The sequence below is a fragment of the Camelus ferus genome, chromosome 4 (genome assembly GCF_009834535.1).
Source record: "Camelus ferus isolate YT-003-E chromosome 4, BCGSAC_Cfer_1.0, whole genome shotgun sequence".
Classification (NCBI taxonomy): Eukaryota; Metazoa; Chordata; class Mammalia; order Artiodactyla; family Camelidae; genus Camelus; species Camelus ferus.
In genome coordinates, this window is record NC_045699.1 from 3,965,694 (window position 1) to 3,986,148 (window position 20,455).

Consider the following 20,455-nt stretch of genomic DNA (forward strand, 5'->3'; position numbering starts at 1 on the left):
CGTCCCCAAACACAAGAGGCAGTGTCTTGCCTTGCATAAAGAGAGTGCTGTGATGGGCACCGTCTAGGGAGTGTAGGGTGTACAGGGTATCGTGTTCCAAATGAGGGGCCGTGAGCGGGAGCACAGACAGGCCCTCTGTGCTAGTGTGGCCTTGCTGAGTGACCTTGGGGATACCTGAGCTGTCCTTACCTGCCCTATCTTTGCCTGCTTGCCTCCCTGGAATGGCACAGGGTAAGCCGGTGTGCAGCCCCTCCCAGCCAGCTCACTCGCCCTCCAGGTGGGCACTGACCGTCAGTGCCAGACACTAAAGCCAGCGTACTGCCTGTCTCAGCACAGGCAGCCTCTGAGGGGTGCAGGGTGCGGCACCGTTAGTGCTGGTCTGTGAGGGAGGCCCGCGCTGCCCTGGTGGGCATGGAGTACCAGACAGCAGCGCTAACAGGGAGCCGGGGTTAGCCCTGCCTCCCGCCTCTCACATAGGACCCCTTGAATTTCCCCCTCCACACTCACCTCTGGCCTGCTCAGGGCAGCCATCCAGGATCCGGGATTGGCCTCAAACCTGCAAGACAATGTATCTTTTTGCACTTGGAAAACCGCCCATGGGCCTCATGCCAGGCAGAGCCGGGCTCCACTCTGTTGAGAGCTCTCCTGGCTGACTTTTAATGGGTTTCCTGCCCCCATCAGTGGGGCTCCCAAAAACCTTGCATTTGAAAACCAAGCGGTGTGCTTTGCTTTTTTTTTTTTTTTTTCCTCTTTCTTTCTTCTTCTTTTTTTTTTTTTTTTTTTTTTGGAATATGCTTCTAGAGACACACACACTTCTACCTGAAGCTTGGGGCTTGGCCCTGCACCTCCGCCCTTCGGCGAAGCTCATGTGAACCTCCACACTGACTTGGGGGCCGCCCAGTTACCCCAGGAGGCTGGTCCTTTCTCTGAACTGCTGGCCTTTGCTCCTCCTCGCACACTGATGACTTTTGCTTAGAGTGTGGTGGCTTGTCCCCCCTGTGTGCTGTCCTGCCTAACCCTGTGGTCTTGTGTCATTTCTTCTTCCCTTGCAGGGTCTGCCTTGAAGCGTCTCTGTCTAGGCAAAGAACACAGCAGTCGTAATTATCGGGTTTTTTACCCCCTGTCCGCTTCCATCGCATGGGCTTTGCTGTGGCTAGTGCGCATCAGGGTTTCCATGGCTGGACCTGGAGCTCAGGGCCCAGTGGGTGGGTGGGCGTGGGTCAGCCCTGCGCCCACCTGCCGCGGGTGCTGCTTGGCCTCCGCCCGGTGAGACAGCCACCCTTGGGCACCCTTTTGAGTCGCCATGGCTCCTAGAGTTTGTGCATTGTCACCAGTTTACATCGAACAGGCTCTCCTACTCCAGAATACCCACACATGACCAGTCATTAATTGGCTCCTTTTCCAAAAACCATAGGAATGAGTATTTCCTCGAAACGTTAAAGATGAGTGCCCCCCCCCCCCCACTCAGAGGAGAGATGCCGGGACGAAATGGGTATCAGTTTACCTGGGCTGCCCACTGCTCTCATCTTGTGCCTCCCCCCTCCCCCCTTCTTTTATTTTAATGGTTCCGTTTTTCTTTTCTGGCTGAAATGTTCATGTAGAAATAGCTCTTCGTGTGAAACCTCATCACTGATGTTTACCTGTTTGTGTCTGTGCTTTCTCATTGCTAGCCTCTAAAGTAAACTACATTTTGCAGTGGCTTGTTTGAAGAGATGGTCACCACGTCATTTACTTGATGCAGAAAATTTAAAAATTGGCTTATTCAAAATTGCCAACCAGAAATTATGCGTTGGGGAGAGGAAAGGGACACAATTTAAAAAAATAAAATAAAAAGTCCTGATTGGGCCATTAAAAAAGATCTTTCGGTGAAATGGCCAAGTGCACTCACTTTTGTCCAGTGCCACCTAAGCTGCAGCCCCAGGCTTCCCCGGGCAGCTGGGACTCCCAGTTCCTCCTGCTCCGGGCACTGAGCCCACCTCAGAAGGCTCTGGGTGTTTGCACCCCCTTATTACCGTATGCTCTGGTGAGGAGAGCCGCAGTTTCTGTCTTAAATTCCAAATCACCAAGTCATTATCATTTCCAGGAGCGTCAGTAATCCAGCCTGTCACAAGCATTTTCCCTTTGCTGATGGGTAGTGGCAGCTACTAAGCACCCTGCCCAAAGTATTGTTGACTCCTCTCCAGATCCTTGTGTTTAGAGCTGAGGAGCCTGAGGAATTCGCCCCCAGTCTGTGTCCAGCTGCACCGGGAGTTCTGTGCACTCTCACACGGGAGTCTGGTGGTCTCTGGCAGCGTGGGCACAGAGTGGATGCTGAGTGAGGCTGCCAGCAGCTGGAGTCCTGTTCCCTGACCTGGCTGATGACATGGGGTGATGGTCCATGGAAATGCTCCCTCGTGTCTAAAACTGATGCACGGACCCCCCCCCATCCCCAGTGCAGACCATCTCCTGAAGCAAGGCGTTGCTTGGCCTAAGCGAGACCATTGTCTGAATAACTGCAGCCCATCCGTGGTACTGGCGTGTGGTGTCACCAACCGTGGCCTGTGTGTGCCTCCCCAGGGTCCTCCACCAGCAGCCTGGTCCCGGGCCCTGAGCCGGGCCCCCAGCCTGCCCTGCACATCCAGGCGCAGGTAAACAACAGCAACAACAAAAAAGGCACCTTCACGGATGACCTGCACAAACTGGTGGACGAGTGGACGAGCAAGACGGTGGGGGCCACGCCGCTGAAGCCGTCGCTCAACCAGCTGAAGCAGACGCAGAAGCTGCATGACATGGAGGCCGGGGCAGGCCGGCCCCCGGCCCCTGGCGAGGCTCGGGCTGTAAGTGGGGCACCGTGGGGGTGGGCTGCCCAGGGCCAGAGGGGTGGGGTGGGAGTGAAGCTGCGACCTCCGGTCTCGGCAGAGCGGCAGGCCCCCGCCCAGTGTTGGGCAGCATTTAGGTGGCACTGGCCATGCTGGTGGGTGTGGCCTCATCCTGGTGGGCCCGCCTGCACCTGTCGTCTGTCTGAGCCCAGGCTGGCAGAGGGGGCAGAGTCTGCACGCCACACCCAGGGGCACGCTTCCTACTGGGCTGTAGCTCAGGTGCGTCCAGGCTGTGGAGGACAGAAGTCTTAGGTTTTGTTGTGTGATCCTTTCCTGTATCAGGACTGCTGACTTTAAAACCTTGTCCCTCTTTTTCGATCTTCTGAAGGAGTGTGTGCAAGATTGTGTTATTTCTTCCTGAGATGTTTAGCAAGGTTCACTGGTGAAGCCATTTAGGCCAGAAGGGCTTTTTGTTTTGTTTTGCTTTTTGAGTGTAGGAAGGTTACCCTATGACGTTTTATTTCAAAAAATTTCAAACATACATCCAGAAGCTTGAAAATTCTGCAGTGAGCTGTCAGGTACCCCCTATGATTGACATTTGTGTGTGTGTGTTTCAAATACTCATTTTATTTGGATTCTATATATGAAAAATGTATGTTACTCATAAGTACATTATGTGCAATTTTGCTTGTGTGTATTTTTCCACTTTATTATAAACATTTAAATCTATACAAATGCTTTTCATTTCACCTATAATGCTTAATTTTCCACATAAATCTCTACCTGCCTAATCAAAACCTCTTCAAAGACACTAACATGTCTGAGTTGCTTCCATCTCTGAACATTCTTGCTGTGTTGTAGTTATTTGATAAACATTTAATGAATGAATAAGAGCCTAAAAGAGAAACTTTAAATAAAAATATAAAAAAAACAGATGTCCTAGCTCTGATTGTTATTCAAGAAGCATATATTAAAGTCTGTAACTCATAGGATGATTGTTGCATTCATTCTAGGCTTTCATTTACTTCAAAAGGACTTATGGAATTATATTCCAAAGAGAAGCTGTCTTATATTTATTTTTTTAAAGAGAAGCTGTCCTTTGTTTAAAAAAAAATCTTTCTTTTGGTATATGGAAAATTTGGGCCACATAAAGTCCTTCTCCCAACATGTAATTTCACACTCTTCTTGTATTTGTATCTTGGCTTATTGCCAAATGTTTTATTAATGTTTTTTCTTTTCAAATATGTGCTTTAATGATCAGTCTTTCAACTTGGCCTTCACAGGCTCCATTTACATGATTTTGTTTCTTATTATGCCAAGGCCTTTAAACATTTTTTTACTGAAGTATAATTGATTTACAGTGTTGTGTTAGTTTCAAGTGTATAGCAAAAATGATTCAATTATATATGTATATTTATATAGTAATCTATAATTATAAGACACTGAATATAGTTCTGTGTGCTGTATAATAGGTCCTGATTGTTTATCCATTTTATATACAGTAATTTGTGTATGCTAATTCCAAACTCCTATTTTATCCCTTCCCCGCCTCCCTTTCCCCTTTGGTAACCATAGTTTGCTTTCTACATCTGGGTGTCTATTTCTGGTTTGTAAATAAATGCATTTGTATCATTTTTTTTTAGATTCCACTTATAAATGACATCATAGGATATTTATCTTTCTCTGTCTGATTTATTTCACTTAATATGTTATCTCTGGGTCCATCCATGTTGCTGCAGATGGATTAATAAATCCATTTTATGCAAATGGATTAAGAAATGTATTATTTCATTCTTTTTATGGCTGAGTAATATTCCATTGCATATACACACACACACACACACACACACACACACACACACACCACACACATATATATCTCCCACATCTTCTTTATTCATCTGTTGATGGACATCTAGGTTGCTTCTATGTCTTGGCTGTTGTAAGTAGTGTTGCTATGAACATTGGGGTGCAGGTGTCTTTTTGAATTAGAATTTTTCATCTGGATATCTGCCCAAGAGTGGGATTGCAGGATCATATGGTAACTCTGTTTTTAGTTTTTTAAGCACCCTCCATACTGTTCTCCATAGTGGCTGCACCAATTTACATTCCCACCAACAATGTAGGATGGGTCCCTTTTGTCCACACCCTCTCCAGCATTTATTATTTGTAGACTTTTTGATGATGGCCATTCTTACCAGTGTGAGGTGATACCTCATTGTAGTATTGATTTGCATTTCTCTAATAATTAGCAATATTAAGCATCTTTTCATGTGCCTGTTGGCCATGTGTAAGTCTGCATTGGAGAGATGTCTTTTTAGGTCCTCTGCCCATTTTTTGATTGGGTTTTTTTTGTTTGTTTGTTTGTTTGTTTTATGTTAAGCTGTATGAGCTGTTCATTTGTTTTGGAAATTAATCCCTTGTTGGTCGTGTCATTTGCAAATATTTTCTCCCATTCTGTAGGTTGTCTTTTTTGTTTGTTTATGGTTTCCTTTGCTGTGCAAAAGCTTTTAAGTTTAATTAGGTCCCATTTGTTTATTTTTGCTTTTATTTCCATTTCTCCTAGGAGATGGAACCAAAAAAATACTGCTGTGATTTACGTCAAAGTGTTCTGCCTGTGTTTTCCTCTAGGTGTTTTAGACTATTTGATTTTACATTTAGGTCTTTAGTCCATCTTGAGTTTGCTTTTGTATATGGTGTTAGAGAATGTTCCGATTTATGATTGACTTTTTGCTATATTTATCATGCATCTTTCCATCTCTGGAGGGTAAGGTTTTCATTATGGATTCAATTTATTTTACAGCTTTATTTGGATTTTCTATTTCTTCTCTCTGTTACACTGTACTTTTCTAGCAGTTGGTACATCTCTAAATTTATCTAAGTTTTCAAATTAATTGGTGTAAACCTGTTTATAATAACTTCTCTTCACATTTTGCAGGATTTGCATTGATGTCTTATATTGTATTCCTTAAATGGGTGATTTCTCTTAAATGGGTGTGTTTTCTCCTTCCCTCCCTCTCTCTCTTTCTCTCTCTCCTTATCCAGTTCCCTTAGGGGTTTAAAAATCCTATTAGCCTTTTCAAAGAACTCATCATTTTGTCTTTGATGGTAATTCTTCATTATATGTTTTATTAGTTTCTTCCTTTTATTATTTCTTTCCTTCTGTCTTTGTGTTACTTTTTTTGTTGTTGTTTTAGAAAGTTTCTTCAGATGTGTAGTGCATTGATTTTGAGGCATTAAGGCTATAAAAGTCCCTCTAATGGTACTAGCTACATTCCAAAGGTTTTGATACTTAGCACTTTCTTTTACCTCTTCAAAATATTTTATAATTTACATGGTGATTTGAAGTAATATAGTTATTTCTTCGTGATCTTTCTATTAGTGTTTTTTTTTTTTTAGCCTAATTGCACTGTCATAGGAGAATAAACTTTTTTTTTATTGAGGTATAGTGAGTTTACAATGTTGTATCAATTTCTGGTGTACAGCACAATGTCATACATGGATACACATATATTCAATTTCATATTCTTTTTCACCATGAGCTACTGCAAGATCTTGAATATATTTCCCGGTGCTCTACAGTATAAACTTGTTTATCTATTTTATATATAATTGTCAGTATCTGCAAATCTCAAACTCCCAGCCTGTCCCTTCCCACCCACCTCCCCTCGGCAACCACAAGTCTGTATTCTATGTCTGTGAGTCTGTTTCTGTTTCATATTTAAGTTCATTTGTCTTTTTTTTGTTTTTTTTTTTAGATTCCACATATGAGTGATCTCATATGATATTTTTCTTTCCCTTTCTAGGCTTACTTCACTTAGAATGACATTCTCCGGGAACATCCATGTTGCTGCAAATGGCGTTATGTTGTCTTTCTTATGGCTGGATAGTATTCCATTGTATAAATATACCACAACTTCTTTATCCAGTCATCTGTTGATGGACATTTAGGCTGTTTCCATGTCTTGACCATTGTAAATAGTGCTGCTATGAACATTGGAGTGCGGGTGTCTTTTTGAATTAGGCTTCCTTCTGGATATATGCCCAGGAGTGGGATTGCTGGGTCAATGGTACATCTATTTTTAGTCTTGAGGAGTCTCATAGGAGAATAAACTTGGTGTGGCTTCAGTTCTTTAAAATTTGCTGGGACTGGATTTTTAACCCCAGTTGTCGGTCTTGGTCACTGCTCCCTGGATGCTTGAGGTCAGCCTTTTTCATTCCCTCTCACGTCCATACTCCCCGTCTGAACCTCCTCTGTTCATCTTCTGTAGCTCCCTCCTGACAACCACACCTCTGTGAGTTTAACTCATCAGATCCATTCTCCATTATTCTGGACCAAGGCCCTGTGGGGTCTGCACCCTGAGTCCTGGGCAGGCTCATCTCTATTCTGCTGTCCAGACTCCCCCGCAGGAGCTCTTGGTATCTGTGCTGGGCCACGCCCTGTTGGTCAGCTCAGCTCATCCTGTTGTCCAGGTGTCTGGAATTCTTACCAAGGTGGTTTAAAAAAAACAAAACTATTCTTTTTATTGTGGTAAACCTATATAACATAAAATTTACCACTTTAATCATTTTTATGTGTATAATTCAGTGGCATTAATTATATTCATAGTGTTGTGCAATTATCCCCACTATCCTAGAACTTTTTCATCATTCCCAAAAGAAACTACTCCTTAAGAAATAACTCTGCAATCCCTCTTTCTGGTCACTCTGGTTATCCAGTCCCTGGTATCTCTGTTCTACTTTGTTTCTGTGAATTTAACTACTTTTGGTACCTCATATAAGTGGAATCATACAATATTTTCCCCTTTGTCACTGGCTTATTTCACTTAGTTTTCAAAGTTTTCAAGGTTCGATTTTTTTAAATCGTGGTAAAATGCACGTAACATAAAATTTAACATCGTAACCATTTTGAAGTGTGTACAGTTCAGTGGCGTTAATTACACTCATATTGTTGTTCAACCAGCACCACCTTCCGTCTCCAGAATTTTTTCATCTTCCAAAACTGAAACTCTACATCCAGTGTAAAATAACTGCCTGTATATGCCTCCTTCCCCCCAGCCCCTGACGACTATTATTCTACTTTCTGTCTGTATGAATTTTACTTCTTTAGGATCTCATGTAAGTAGAACTGTACAGTATTTGTCTTTTTATAGCTGGCTTGTTTCACTTAGCATAATGTCTTTAAGTTTCATCTATATTGAAGCATATGTCAGAATGTCCTTCCTTTTTAACACTGAGTGATAGTACATTGTATATACGTACCGCGTTTTTTTATCCATTCATCTGTTGATAGACACTTAGATTGCTTCTACCTTTTAGCTGTTATGAATAATGCTACTATGAACATGGGTGTATAGATATCTCTTTGAGTCCCTGCTTTTGGATGTATACCTGGAAATGAAATCACTAGACCAAACGGTAATTCTAGCTTAAATTTTTTGAAGAATCACCCACCTGCTTTCCAGAGCAGCTGTACCATTTTACAGTCCCACCAACAGTACCCGAGGGTTCCAGTTTCTCCACATCTTCGCCCATACTTTTTATTTTCTGATTTTTTTAAATAGTAGCTATCCTAATAGGTGAAGTGGTATCTCATAATTTTGATTTGCATTTCCCTAATATCAGTGATGTTAAGTATCTTTTGATGTGCTTATTGGCCATTGTGTACATCTTCTTGGGAGAAATAATTAAAGTCTTTTGCCCATTTTTAAATCAAGTTGTTTCTTTTTTTGTTGTTATTCAATCGTAGGAGTTCTCTCTACAGTCTAGATATCAATCCTTTTCAGATACATGATTTGCAAAAATTTTCTCCCTTTCTGTGGGTTACCTTTTTACTCTGTTTATAATGTCTTTTGATGCATTAAAGTTTTTAGTTTGCACAAAGTCCAGTTTATTTATTTATTTTCTTTTGTTGCCTAAGTCTTTGGTATTATATAATAAGTCATTGCCAAATCCAGTGTCATAAAGCTTTTCCCCCATGATTCCTTCTAAGGGTTTAATAAAGAGATCTTTAAAGATGCTAAGAGTTTCATAACTGTAGGTCTTATGTTTAGGCTTTTATCTACTTTGAGTTAATCTTTATATAGAGTGTTCAGTAAGGACCTGTCTTCATTTGTTTATGTGTGGATGTCTAGTTGTCCCAGCAGTATTTGTTGAAAACACTGTCCTTACCCCCACTGAATAGTCTTGGCACACTTGTTGCAGATCAGTTGGTCATGCATGCAGTGGTTTATTTCTGGATTTTTAATTCTGTTCCATTGGTCTGTAGTCTGTCCTTTTGCTGATAACATGCTGTTTTGATTTTTGTAGCTTTGTAGTGAGTTTTGAAGTCAAGAAGTGTGAGTCCTCCAACCTTACTCTGCTTTCACAAGATTGTTTTGGTTATTGGGATCCCTTGAGAATCCAAATGAATTTTAGGATGAGTTTTTCTATTTCTTGAAAAAATGCCAACAAGATTATACTGTATAGCACAGGGAAATATACACAAGATCTTATGGTAGCGCACAGAGAAAAAAAATGTGACAATGAATATATATATGTTCATGTATAACTGAAAAATTGTGCTCTACACTGGAATTTGACACAATATTGTAAAACGATTATAAATCAATAAAAAATGTTAAAAAAAGAAAAAATGCCATTGAGGCTTTGATAGTGAGACATTGAATCTCTTTAGATTCACTTTGGATAGTACTGACATATTCAAAATAACAAGTCTTCAAATCCACAAACATGGGATGTCTTCCCATTTATTTACATCTTTTCAAATTTCTTTGGGCAGTGTTTTGTAGTTTCAGTGTGTAAGTCTTTCAACTCCTTGGTAAATTATCCCGAAGTATTTTATTCTTTTCTATCCTTAAATGTAGTTGTTTTCTTAATTTCCTTTTCAGAGTGTTCATCGCTAGAGTATAAAAAATGCAACTGGTTGTGTCGTGTTGATTTTGTATTCTGCAGCTTTGCTGGATTCATGAGTTAGTTCTAGCAGTTTGTGTGTGTGTGTGTCAGTGTGTGTGTGTGTGTGTGTCAGTGTGTGTATCTGTGTGTGTTCTTTAGGGTTATTTACATATAATACCATGTTTTCTCTGAACAGATAGTTTTACTTCTTCCTTTCCAATTTGGATGCCTTTCATTCCCTTTTCTTGCCTCATTTCTCTGACTAGAACTTCAAATACTATATTGGCTAGAAGTGGCAAAAGTAGGCATCTTTGCCTTGTTCCTGATCTTAGAGGAAAAGCTTTTAGTCTTCCACCATCAAGTATGATGTTAACTATGAGTTTTTCCATATATGGCTTTTATTGTATTGAGAAAATTCTATTTTATTTTTCATTTGTTGAGTGCTTTTGTTATGAAAGAGTGTTGGATTTTGCCAAATGTTTTATTTTCTGGATTAAGATGATCCTATATGTATTTTTTAATCCTTCATCCTATTAACAGTATATTACAATGATTGATTTTCATATGTTGAACTGACCTGGTCATGGTGTATGCTCCTTCTAATGTGTTACTGAATCCAGTTGCTAATGTTTTATTGAAGATTTTTCCGTTAGTATTTATCAAAGGTATTAGTCTGTAATTTTTGTTTTGTTTTGTTTTGATCTGGCTTTGATATCAGGGTAATGCTGGCTACATAGAATGAGTTAGGAATTGTTCCCACCTCTTCAACTTTTTGAGAGTTTGAGGAATATTGGTGTTAATTCTTAAGTTGTACAATTCACCAGGGAAGCCATCTGATCCTGGGCTTTTCTTTTTTGAAAGATTTTTGATGAATAATTCAATCTCTCTGCTTATTATAGGTCTATTCAGATTTTCTGTGTCTTCTTGAGTCAGGTTAGTAGTTGGGTGTTTCTAGGAATTTGTCTATTTCATCTAGGTTACCCAGTTTGGTAGTTAAAAAACTTCGTATGTCTTCTTTGGAGATTTGTCTATTTAGATCTTCTGCCCATTTTTAATCAGGTTGTTTGGTTTTTGGGTTTTTTTTTTTTTTGATACTGAGTTGTATGAGCTGTTTGTGTATTTTGGATATTAACCCTTTATCAGTCATATGATTTGCAGATATTTTCTCCCATTCAGTAGTTTGTGTTTTTGTTTTGTCAAAGGTCTCTTTAGTTCTGCAAAAGCTTTTAAGTTTAATTAAGTCCCGTTTGTTTATTTTTGCTTTTGTTTCCTTTGACTTATGAGACTGATCAAGAAAATTGCTACAATTTATGTCAGATTCTTCTACCTATGTTTTCTTCTAGAAATTTAATGGTTTCCGGCCTTATTTAGGTCTTATACATTTTGAGTTTATTTTCGTAGATGGTGTGAGAAAATGGTCTAATTTCATTCATGTGCATGTAGCTGTCCAGTTTTCCCAGCATCACTTATTGAAGAGACTGCTTTTTTCTCATTGTGTATTCTTGCCTCATTTGTTTTAGATTAATTGATCGGAAGTGTGTTTCTTTCTGGGCTCTGTATTCTGTTCCTTTGATCTATGTGTCTTTTTCTTTTTCAGTACCATCCTGTTTTGATTACTATTTGTAGCTCTGTAGTATAGCATAGTGTAGTACAGTTGGGGAACATGATACCTCCAGCTTTGGTTTTTTTCCTTAAGATTTGTTTGGCGATTTGGGGTCTTTGTGGTCTTTGTTCCGTATGCATTTTAGGATTATTTGTTCTAGTTCTGTGAAAAAATGCCATGGGTATTTTGATAGGGGTTGAATTAAATATGCCGATTGCTTTGGGTGGTATTGACATTTTTAATAATATTAATTCTTCCAATACAAGAACACAGGTTATCTTTACATTCCCTTGAATCATTTTCAAAATCCTTCACAAATGTTTCATAGTTTTCAGAGTGCAGATATTTTACTTCCTTGGTTAAGTTTATTCCTAAGTATTTTATTCTTTTTGATGCAATTTTTAGACAGGATTGTTTTCTTGCATTTTTTTTCCTGATAGTTGATTATTAGTGTAAAGAAAAGCAATAGATTTCTGTATTTCAATCTTGTATCTTGCAGCTTTACTGAGTTCATTTATTAGTTTAATGGTTTTTCAGTGGAGAGACTTTAGAATTTTCTATATGTAGTATCATGTAATCTGCAAATAGTGACAGTTTTATTTTTTCCCTTCCAATTTGGATGCTTTTCTTTTTCTTGTCTGATTGCTGTGGCTAGGACTTCCAATATTACATTAAATAGAAGTGGCCAGAGTGAGCATCCTCGTCTTGTTCCTGATTTTAGAGGAAAAGCTTTTAGCTTTTGACTGCTGAGTATGATGTTAGCTGTGGGTTTGTCATAAATAGCCTTTGTTACGTTGAGATAAGTTCTTTCTATACCAACTTTGATGAGAGTTTTTATCATGAATGGATGTTGAATTTTGCCTACTGTTTTTTCTATGTCTATTGTGATGATCATGTGATATTTATCCTTCAATATGTTAATGTGATGTATCACATTTTTCAATTTGTGGATATTGAACCATCCTTGCATCCATGGAACAAATCCCACTTGATCATAGTGTATGATCCTTTAAATATATTATTGAATTTGGTTTGCTAGTATTTTTTGAGGATTTTTGCATCTATATTCATCAGAGATATTGACCAGTAATTTCTGCTTTGTAATGTCTTTGTCTGGTTTTGGTATCAGAGTAATGATGGCTTCACAGAATGAATGTGGGAGTGTTCCCTTCTCTTCAGTTTATTGGAATAGTTTGAGAAGGTACTGTCTACTTGTTTTAAACTAGTAATCATTTAAGTTAATATTCTAAGAAGTTTACATTTTCACTTCCCTCCTCCACATTTTGTGTTTTTGATGTCATAGTTTACATCTTCCCATTTATAACTTAACTGTTTATTGTAGTTACAGTTGATTTCCCAAATTTGTCTTTTAATCTTTGTATGAGCTTATGTAAGTGGTTGATCCACAGCCTTTACTATATATTTGTCTTTACTAGTGGGATTTTTCCTTCGTTTAAATTCTTACATCTTTCTTTTCCACTTAGAGAAGATCCTTTAACACTTCTTTTAGGATTGGTTTAGTTTTTCCTTATCTGAGAAGTTTATTATCTCTCCTTCAGTTCTGAATGATAATCTTGCTGGGTATAGTATCCCTAGGTTGTAGGTTTTTCCCTTTCAGCCCTGTAAGTATGTCACACCATTCCCTTCTGGCTGCAAAATTTCTGCAGAAAAATCAGCTGATAGACTCATGGGGTTTCCTTTGTATGTGACTCTTTGTTATTCTCCCGCTGCCTTTAAATTCTCTCTTTATCCTCAGCCTTTGCCATTTAAATTTTTTTCGTGGGTCTCTTTGATGTGTCTTGATGGATCTCTTTGGGTTCATCTTGTTTAAGACATTCTGTACTTCCTGTACCTGAATATCAGTTTCCTTCTTTAGGTTCAGGGAGTTTTCATCCATAATTTCATCAAATACATTTTTGATCCTTTTCTTTTCTCTCTTCTTCTGGAACCCCTATATTTTGAATGTTAGCATGCTTCATGTTGTCCTAGAAGTCCCTTAAACTGTTCTCATTTAAATTTCTTTTTCTTTTTACTGTACTGATTGGGTGATTTCTATTGTTCTGTCTTCCAGATCACTTATGCATTCTTCTGTATTACCTAGTCTACTGTTAATTCCTTCTAGTGTGTTTTTCATTTTAGTTATTGTGTTCTTCAGCTCTATAGATCAATGATGCTTTTTTTTCTCACTCTGCCAATCTCTGCCTATTAATTGGAGAGGTCAGTCCATTTACATTTAAAGTATTAATGGATTATAAAGGACTTCTGCTGTTTCGCTGTTTGTTTTCTGTATGTCTTAAAGGGTTTTTTCCCCTCAATTCCTTCATTATTGTCTTTTCAAAAATTTTAGAGTTTTTTTGTAGTGTATAATTTTGATCCACTTCCCTTTTACTTTTCTGTATATGTTTTTGTTATTTTCTTTTTGGTTAACTTAAGACTTATAATTAAAACCTTAAACTTATAACAACCTATAATGTCAGCTTTGTTTCAAACACTCTGTTCCTTTACATTTCTGTCCCGCCTCTTCTGTGTTGTTTTTGTCACATATTGCATCTTTGGACATTGGGTGCCCATTAGCATAGGTTTATAATTATTATATATTGCTTTTGCCTTTTAACTCATATAGGGGAAAAAGAATTAAAACCAAGAGGACCATATTATTGGCTTATGCATTTAACTATGTAGTTCCCTTCTTTATTTCTTCACATAGCTTTGAATTACTGTCTATTCTTTCATTTCAGCCTGAAGGACTCCCTTAAGCATTTCTTGTGGGGCAAATCTTTTAGTAACAACTTCTCTTGGTTTTCATTTATCCATGTGTCTTAATTTCCCCTTCTTCATGAAGGATCGTTTTGCTAGATGTAGAATCTTGGTTGACAGTCTTTTCTTTCTGCACTTGAAGTATTTTTTTTCCCCTGTCTCTTCTCCTTGGTATACCACAGATCCCTTAGGCTCTGTACATTTTCCTTTTCTTCATTTTTTTTTTCTTTTCTTTCTGCTCCTCAGCCTTGATCATTTCAATTGTATGGCCTCCAGTTTGCTGATTCTTTATTCTGCCTGCTCAAATCTGTTGTTGTGAGCCCCTCTAGTGGAACTTTAATTTTGGTTGTTATACTTTTCAGCTGTAATATTTGGTTCCTTTTATTACTTATCTCTCTTTTTTTGTGTGTATATATATATATATATATATATATATATATATATATATTTATATTTATTGAAGTATAGTCAATTTACAGTGTTGTATCAATTTCTGGTGTACAGCATAATGCTTCAGACATACATGAACAGTACATATATTCGTTTTCATATTCTTTTCCACCGTAAGTTACTACTGTTTGTCTCTTTATTGATATTCCCATGTTGTCCATGTGTCATTTTCCTGGCTTCTTTTTTTTGTTCATGATTTCCTTAACTCTTTGAACATGTTTAAAACAGTTGACTTAAAGTTTTTATTTTCTATGTGCGGTATCTAGACTTCTTCAAGAACAGTTTCTGTTAAATTGTCCTTTTTTCCCCTGTGTATGGATCATACCTTCCATTTTCTTTGTAAAGATTTATGATTTCTTGTTGAAAACTGGACATCTGAATATTATAAGTGATAACCTTGGAAAACAGATTCTTTCCTTCACTGGCATTTGCTGATTTTTGTTTGCTGAAGGCATAGCTAGTGGTCTTTTTTTTTTTTTTGCAAGCTATATTCTGTTATAGTTTATTACAATATATTGAATATAATTCCATGTGTTATGTATTAAATCCTTATTGCTTATCTATTTTATGTATAGTTTGTATCTGTTAATTCCATACTTCTAATTTGTCCCTTCCCAAGAATTTCTTGATTTTTCTGGGTCTTTAGTATTTCCTTCTACATTTTAGAAACAGTCCATTTATTTGTATGAACTTGCTGTATGAGATTTTGTTTCAGATTGTATTGAGTCTGTTGATCACCTGGGTAAGATTTGATACGTTAACTGTAGTAAGTCTTTCTATGAACATGACATTTCTTTGTTTATGTCTTTTTAATTTTCTCTCAGTAGCATTTTGTGGTTTTCAGTGTAAAGGTGTTACACATCTTTCTTTAATTTACCCGAAGATAGTTGATATTTGGAATGTGGTTGTAGATTATATTGCTTTTTAATTTCGCTTTACAGCTGTGTGTTGCTAGTATATAGAAATATGGTTGATTTCTTCACCTTGTATCCTGCAATCTTGCTAAATTTGCTTCTCAGTTCTAGAAGTTGGTTTGTCTGCTCTTTTGGGTTTTCTTTGTACACGATCTTGTCATCTGCAAGTAAGGATGGTTTTCCTTTTGCTTTTCCAATCTATACCACTAATTCTTTTTCTTATTATTGGTTGGAACTTTCTGAACAGTGTTCTAGGGCAGGGAGAATGATGGGGGAAGTACGTTTGGCATTGCACCATCAGCACAGGGTTGGCTGCGGGTTCTGCAGAAGCCCTTCCGGATGGAGGAGGCACTCTCCAGCTTCGGCTGCTGTCCTTTCCATGAACGAGTGTAGAACTGGTCGGACACTTTTCCCGCATCTGTGGGGAGCACCACATGGGGTTCTCCCTTGGGGGGTGTAATTACAGTGAGATGCAGTGATTTCTTCTGGGGCAGCAGCATTGCATTCCTGGGGCAAACCTCACTTGGCTCTGATGTTTTAGCTTTCTTATAGTTCCTTGGTTAGATCTGCCCACATTGTGTCCAGGGTTTGAAGACTGTTGGTCCATACCCTCCTTTCTAGTAGCTCAGCAGGTTTCTGCATCACGGCCATACCGGTCTCACCATTACAGCTCATTTCTCATTCCTTGTGCTATTTTTCCTCTGGGGTTGTACCTGGGGTGCGGAGAGCAGAGGGGCTGTCCTGCCACTGACCCCGGGGCTCTGGGCACACAACCCTGCACAGCTCCCAGCTGTTGTGGTCCTCCTATGATGGCACTGACCAGTCAAACAGGAGGCCTTTGGGTTGAGGTCTGTGGTCCCCTCACTGTGACTTCAGGGTTCAGGTTCTACGGGCTCTGCTCTGCAGCCTGCTCTGGCCTGTGAACAGTCAGGGCACGTGGCCCAGAGGTGGCCGGGCTGTAGCTTTGCAGAGTAAGGGAGGGAGGGTGGCTGCTTCCCAACCCTGCACTTTCACTTTGGTGTCCCATTGAAAGGTGCTCCGTGGCGGGTCCCGAGACTGCACTTTCTTGAGGATGGAGAAACTGCAGGGAGCCCCAGGGCCACTTAGGGAAGCCAGCTGATAGAAGCCACGTGTCTTCCTCTTCTTGTTTTGTAGATGAACACACCTCGAACAGCAGTGGGGACGCCATGCCTGGCCCCGGCGCCCGGTCCTCTACCCACCGCGGTCATTCCTGGAGCTGCCCCAGCCCTGCCTGTGCCCATGCCAGGTACTGCTCTCTCCTGCCTCCCAGCCCCACCCTATGCACTGCCTTCGGGCCAGTATGGAAACCTGCTCCCAGCTCCAGTGTCCTGGGGGCCCTGGGCAGCCCAGGCAGGCAGCCGGAGCCCCACTGGGGGGCCAGGCTTGGGTGCAGCAAGCGCACCAGCGCTCCCCGTGTTCTTGCGGCCGCCCACGGTCAGCACGCCCGGCCCCAGGCTGCGGATCACGTAGCTCTCTGTCCTACCGCTTGCCAGATGGAACAAGCCTGAAGTGAGCTGCCCGGAGGAGTCGGGTTATGGTTTGGCCTCCGAGTCTTGCCCTGCCTGCCCGTGGGCACCCAGCCGGGGCGGGTGGCACATGGGTGGCAATCCTTACTTCCCTTATTGCTACAGACTGTTCCCTCTTCAGTTCCTGTGCTCCATACTTGCTGTCTTTGCACTCACTTCCTGTACTTGAATCAATGGTTAGAACTTCGTAATCACCCTGCAGAAGTACAGTGCCTTGAATTCCAGCTTTTCCGTTCCCTGATGGAAAGAGATGTTCTTAAAAAAATTATGTATCAGAAAAGGTGTACTTTGTTTACAGTTGGCTTGTGTGTTAATATCTCTATTTCCCATTTTAAGTTGCAGAGATATGAATGGTTTCCAAATCTGAAGCTAAAGTCTGACCTTTACTTTTGTTGTACATGCTTTTAAAAAAAAAATTGAACTAGTGACCTTGAATATTGAAGAGTTGCAAATGCTGTGGGAGTGCTCCTTTGTATTCATAAAACAAGGTCTCTCTGGCTGTGTATGGTCACTGATAGCAAACAGATGCATACATGCTGTCACCTGCGGCGTCGTGGGCGCTGCCAGCGAGCTGCCCAGGATGCATGGTGATCGGGGCCGTACTTGCTGATGGTAGCTGGTCTCTTAGTAAGGAATGTCAGCGTCTGTGTTTGGCTGTATGCAACCTGCTAGGTAAGCAGACACGCCCTCGTGACCCAAAGCCTGCAGGGCTGCCAGTGAGTGTGGGGGGAGGTAAAGATAAGTGTCCCGTATGGGAGCACAGGCAGGCCACCCGCTCTGCAGACTCAGCACGGCCCCCTCCTGCTCTGGGGCCTGCCGGCCCTCCTACCGGCCTGCCCTCCTTTCCCGTCGTTTGCACTGAGGTCCTGTGGCCAGCTGGGCCTAGCTTTGCCACCTGCTCGCAGGCTGCCCCGCCCACCTCTGGCCCCCAGCCTGGTTCTCCAGGCCCCGAGGCCACCCTGCTGCGGGTGGGAAGGTCCCTCTCCTGGAGATTTCAGTGGGACTCATCCACCAAACAGCCCTTGGAGGGAGCTGAAGGCCCCACTCCCCACTGGCCAAGACGTTTCGCGTTTCCCACTGGGAGGCAGCGGGCTGGGCTGCCCAGCTGTGCATTGTACAGTACTGCTATACTTTCGGGACTTCACTAGAACTAGCTAAATTATTTTGGTTTAAATATATATTATTCCATCAATTCAGTTAGAATTGAATTTTCTGGGTGATTATGCAGAATCTTCTGCCAGGGCACGACGCTATAGTAAGAGATTTCTGTCCTCTGTAATGTGCCCCTCAGCCCTTTGGTTGGGAGTCATGTATTCCTGGTTCCTGAGGGTGGTGGAGGCTGCCCTCCCCCGCCCCCCCCCCCTTCTGTACCGGACGTGAGGTTTGGGGTCCTGGCCTTGTACGTGAACGGTCAGTGGTACAGAATCCCCAAGAGTCTGTATATATGGAGAAAAAATAAAGATTTTTGCTTGAAAACAGTGTGGAACAACCTCTTTTTCTTACCTTCTGTCCCTGTAAGAGCTGAACCAGCCAGCCTGCAGGGAGGACAGGGGTGGGTAGCGCTGGCAGGCAGCACTGCCCTGTCCTGGGCACAGCTTCAGTCTCAGCCCCATGCTTGTGGTCACCAGCTTGCCGAGCAGAACAGGGTGGCCACGAGGGGCCTGGGCGCTAAGCAGGAGATGCTGGCTTCCTGGCATGTGACTGACACTGAGCCAGCCTGGCTCAGGACGGGAGTGGGCCACTGGGCAGAGCCCCCCTGCCAGCTCTGCTGGCTCCGGGCCTAGGCCGGCCTGTTCACTTGGCTTTCAAATTCTGAACTTGACCTGTATTTAGATGTGCAATGGGCTCTGCCCCATGGAGTGTGTGAGTCTTGTGGCCAACTCAACACTGTCTCTGACCCTTGTCCATGTTGGCTGTCTCACAGAAAGCTAGGTTGGCATGACTCACTGTGGACAGAGCTGGGTGGGGCTGGGGCCACCTGCCCAGGGGTCACCTGAGGGGCTCTGCTGTCCTATAGGTGCAGGGCTGTGGTTTGGGGAGGCCCTCTGGAACTCAGCACAGCCTTGATGGCCTTATGTTCAAGCTGGGGTTCGTGCTGCCTCCTGCCTCGCCCAGCTTGGGTGGCCTCCTGGTTTGTTCGCCCTACGTCCCCACTGAGATGCAGTCAGGCTTTGTGCCTTGGGCCACTTGCGTGCCCTGTCCCAGGGCTGGCCCTGAGCAGGGGCAGGGGCACCTTGGCCTGTTGCTCTTCGTGCTGTGCCCAGGGAGCCAGAGGCACCCGGCTCTCCAGGGTTGCAGGCACTGGGAGGCCCCGCCTGGTCGGGCAGCTGCTCAGCAGGGAAGGTAGTCAGATGGCAGAGGCAGCCTGGGGGGGTCTGTCTGCGTAGCGCGTGGGTCGTGGTCAGGCGGCCTGGCCCTCCGAGGAAGGCCACTTCCAGGGCCTCATGTGACCGCATTGGGCCTGTAATGAGCTGTGGCGGTTTTGTTTTCTAGATTCTGAAAGTGAGAAGCCCGACTGAGCCCAGGCAGGCCGACCCAGACGCCAGGCCCCGTGTCATCTCACGCCGAGAAGGCGAGCCCACGCCTCGTGTCCGGTTCACGATGTTTTGTAACCACTTTCTAAGCATTTTTTATTCACAATTGGAAACACAAATGTAAGCAAGAATAAAAAATATTTTGGGGGAAACAGGACTTTGGTTTTTCAAACTCTCCTTTCTGGTGACCCCTAGACAGGCAGGTGACCCGAGATGGTGGTGAGCAAATGAGGACGTCGGCGAAACTCCCGGGACGACACAGCGGGCCGGGGCGCGGGGTGGGTACCCTTAGCTGAGGGGCCCCGAATGCGGTGATGACACTTCATACTGTGCTTTACAGTGGCCCTGGTAGCTCGGGGTCGTTGTGTTGGGATAGCAGCTGGGGTGGGTCAAATGTGTAATAAGGTGACCTCTCAGAGAAGCCGCTGAGGCAGCTGGATCTTAGCTGGCCTGGCCCCTATGTTCACCCGTCATTCTATTCCAGGCCCATGAGGCATCAGACCCTGGGAGGCTGACCATGGTGACCATCTCTGGTGTTGGTCCCTTGGCTCAGAGGCTTGGGCCTTGGGCACACAGGTCCATTCGTTTCTCTGACCCTTGGGTCCCCCCACTCTGTCTTGAGGGCTCACCATCCATTCCCCATGCACAGGACAGGCATCCACAGTGACCTGAAATGGCCCTTCCTCTAGAATCCATGTGTGTCACTGGGAGGAGCCAGCCCTGGGGTCGGAGACCCCTGGCTATGGCCGGTGGCCGGCCCTTACAGGGCTGCATCACCACCGTGGTACGGTGTCCAAAGCACAGTATGAAAGACAGGAAACCTGCTAGTGGCCTCACAGGGTAACAAAGATGCAACCTGGCCAGTGGGAATGGAGGCTGACATTGGGACCCGAGGCCTCGGATAGCCACCCCCACACTGGGGTGGAGAAACTGCATCTTTATTTTCCTTAACCTCTGA

At 42.6% G+C, this 20,455-nt stretch overlaps 1 protein-coding gene across 1 annotated transcript in view; it reads left to right on the plus strand.

Annotated features, from left to right (window-relative positions):
• WNK2 (WNK lysine deficient protein kinase 2) overlaps window positions 1-19,654 on the plus strand; it is a 116,389-nt gene extending 96,735 nt beyond the window's left edge. The window contains 4 exon segments of the mRNA XM_032477421.1: window positions 1,053-1,097; window positions 2,557-2,816; window positions 16,572-16,683; window positions 19,457-19,654. Coding sequence (XP_032333312.1) covers window positions 1,053-1,097; window positions 2,557-2,816; window positions 16,572-16,683; window positions 19,457-19,482 — 443 coding nt within the window. The 3' untranslated portion in view covers window positions 19,483-19,654.
• The last annotated feature ends 801 nt before the right edge of the window (window positions 19,655-20,455 follow it).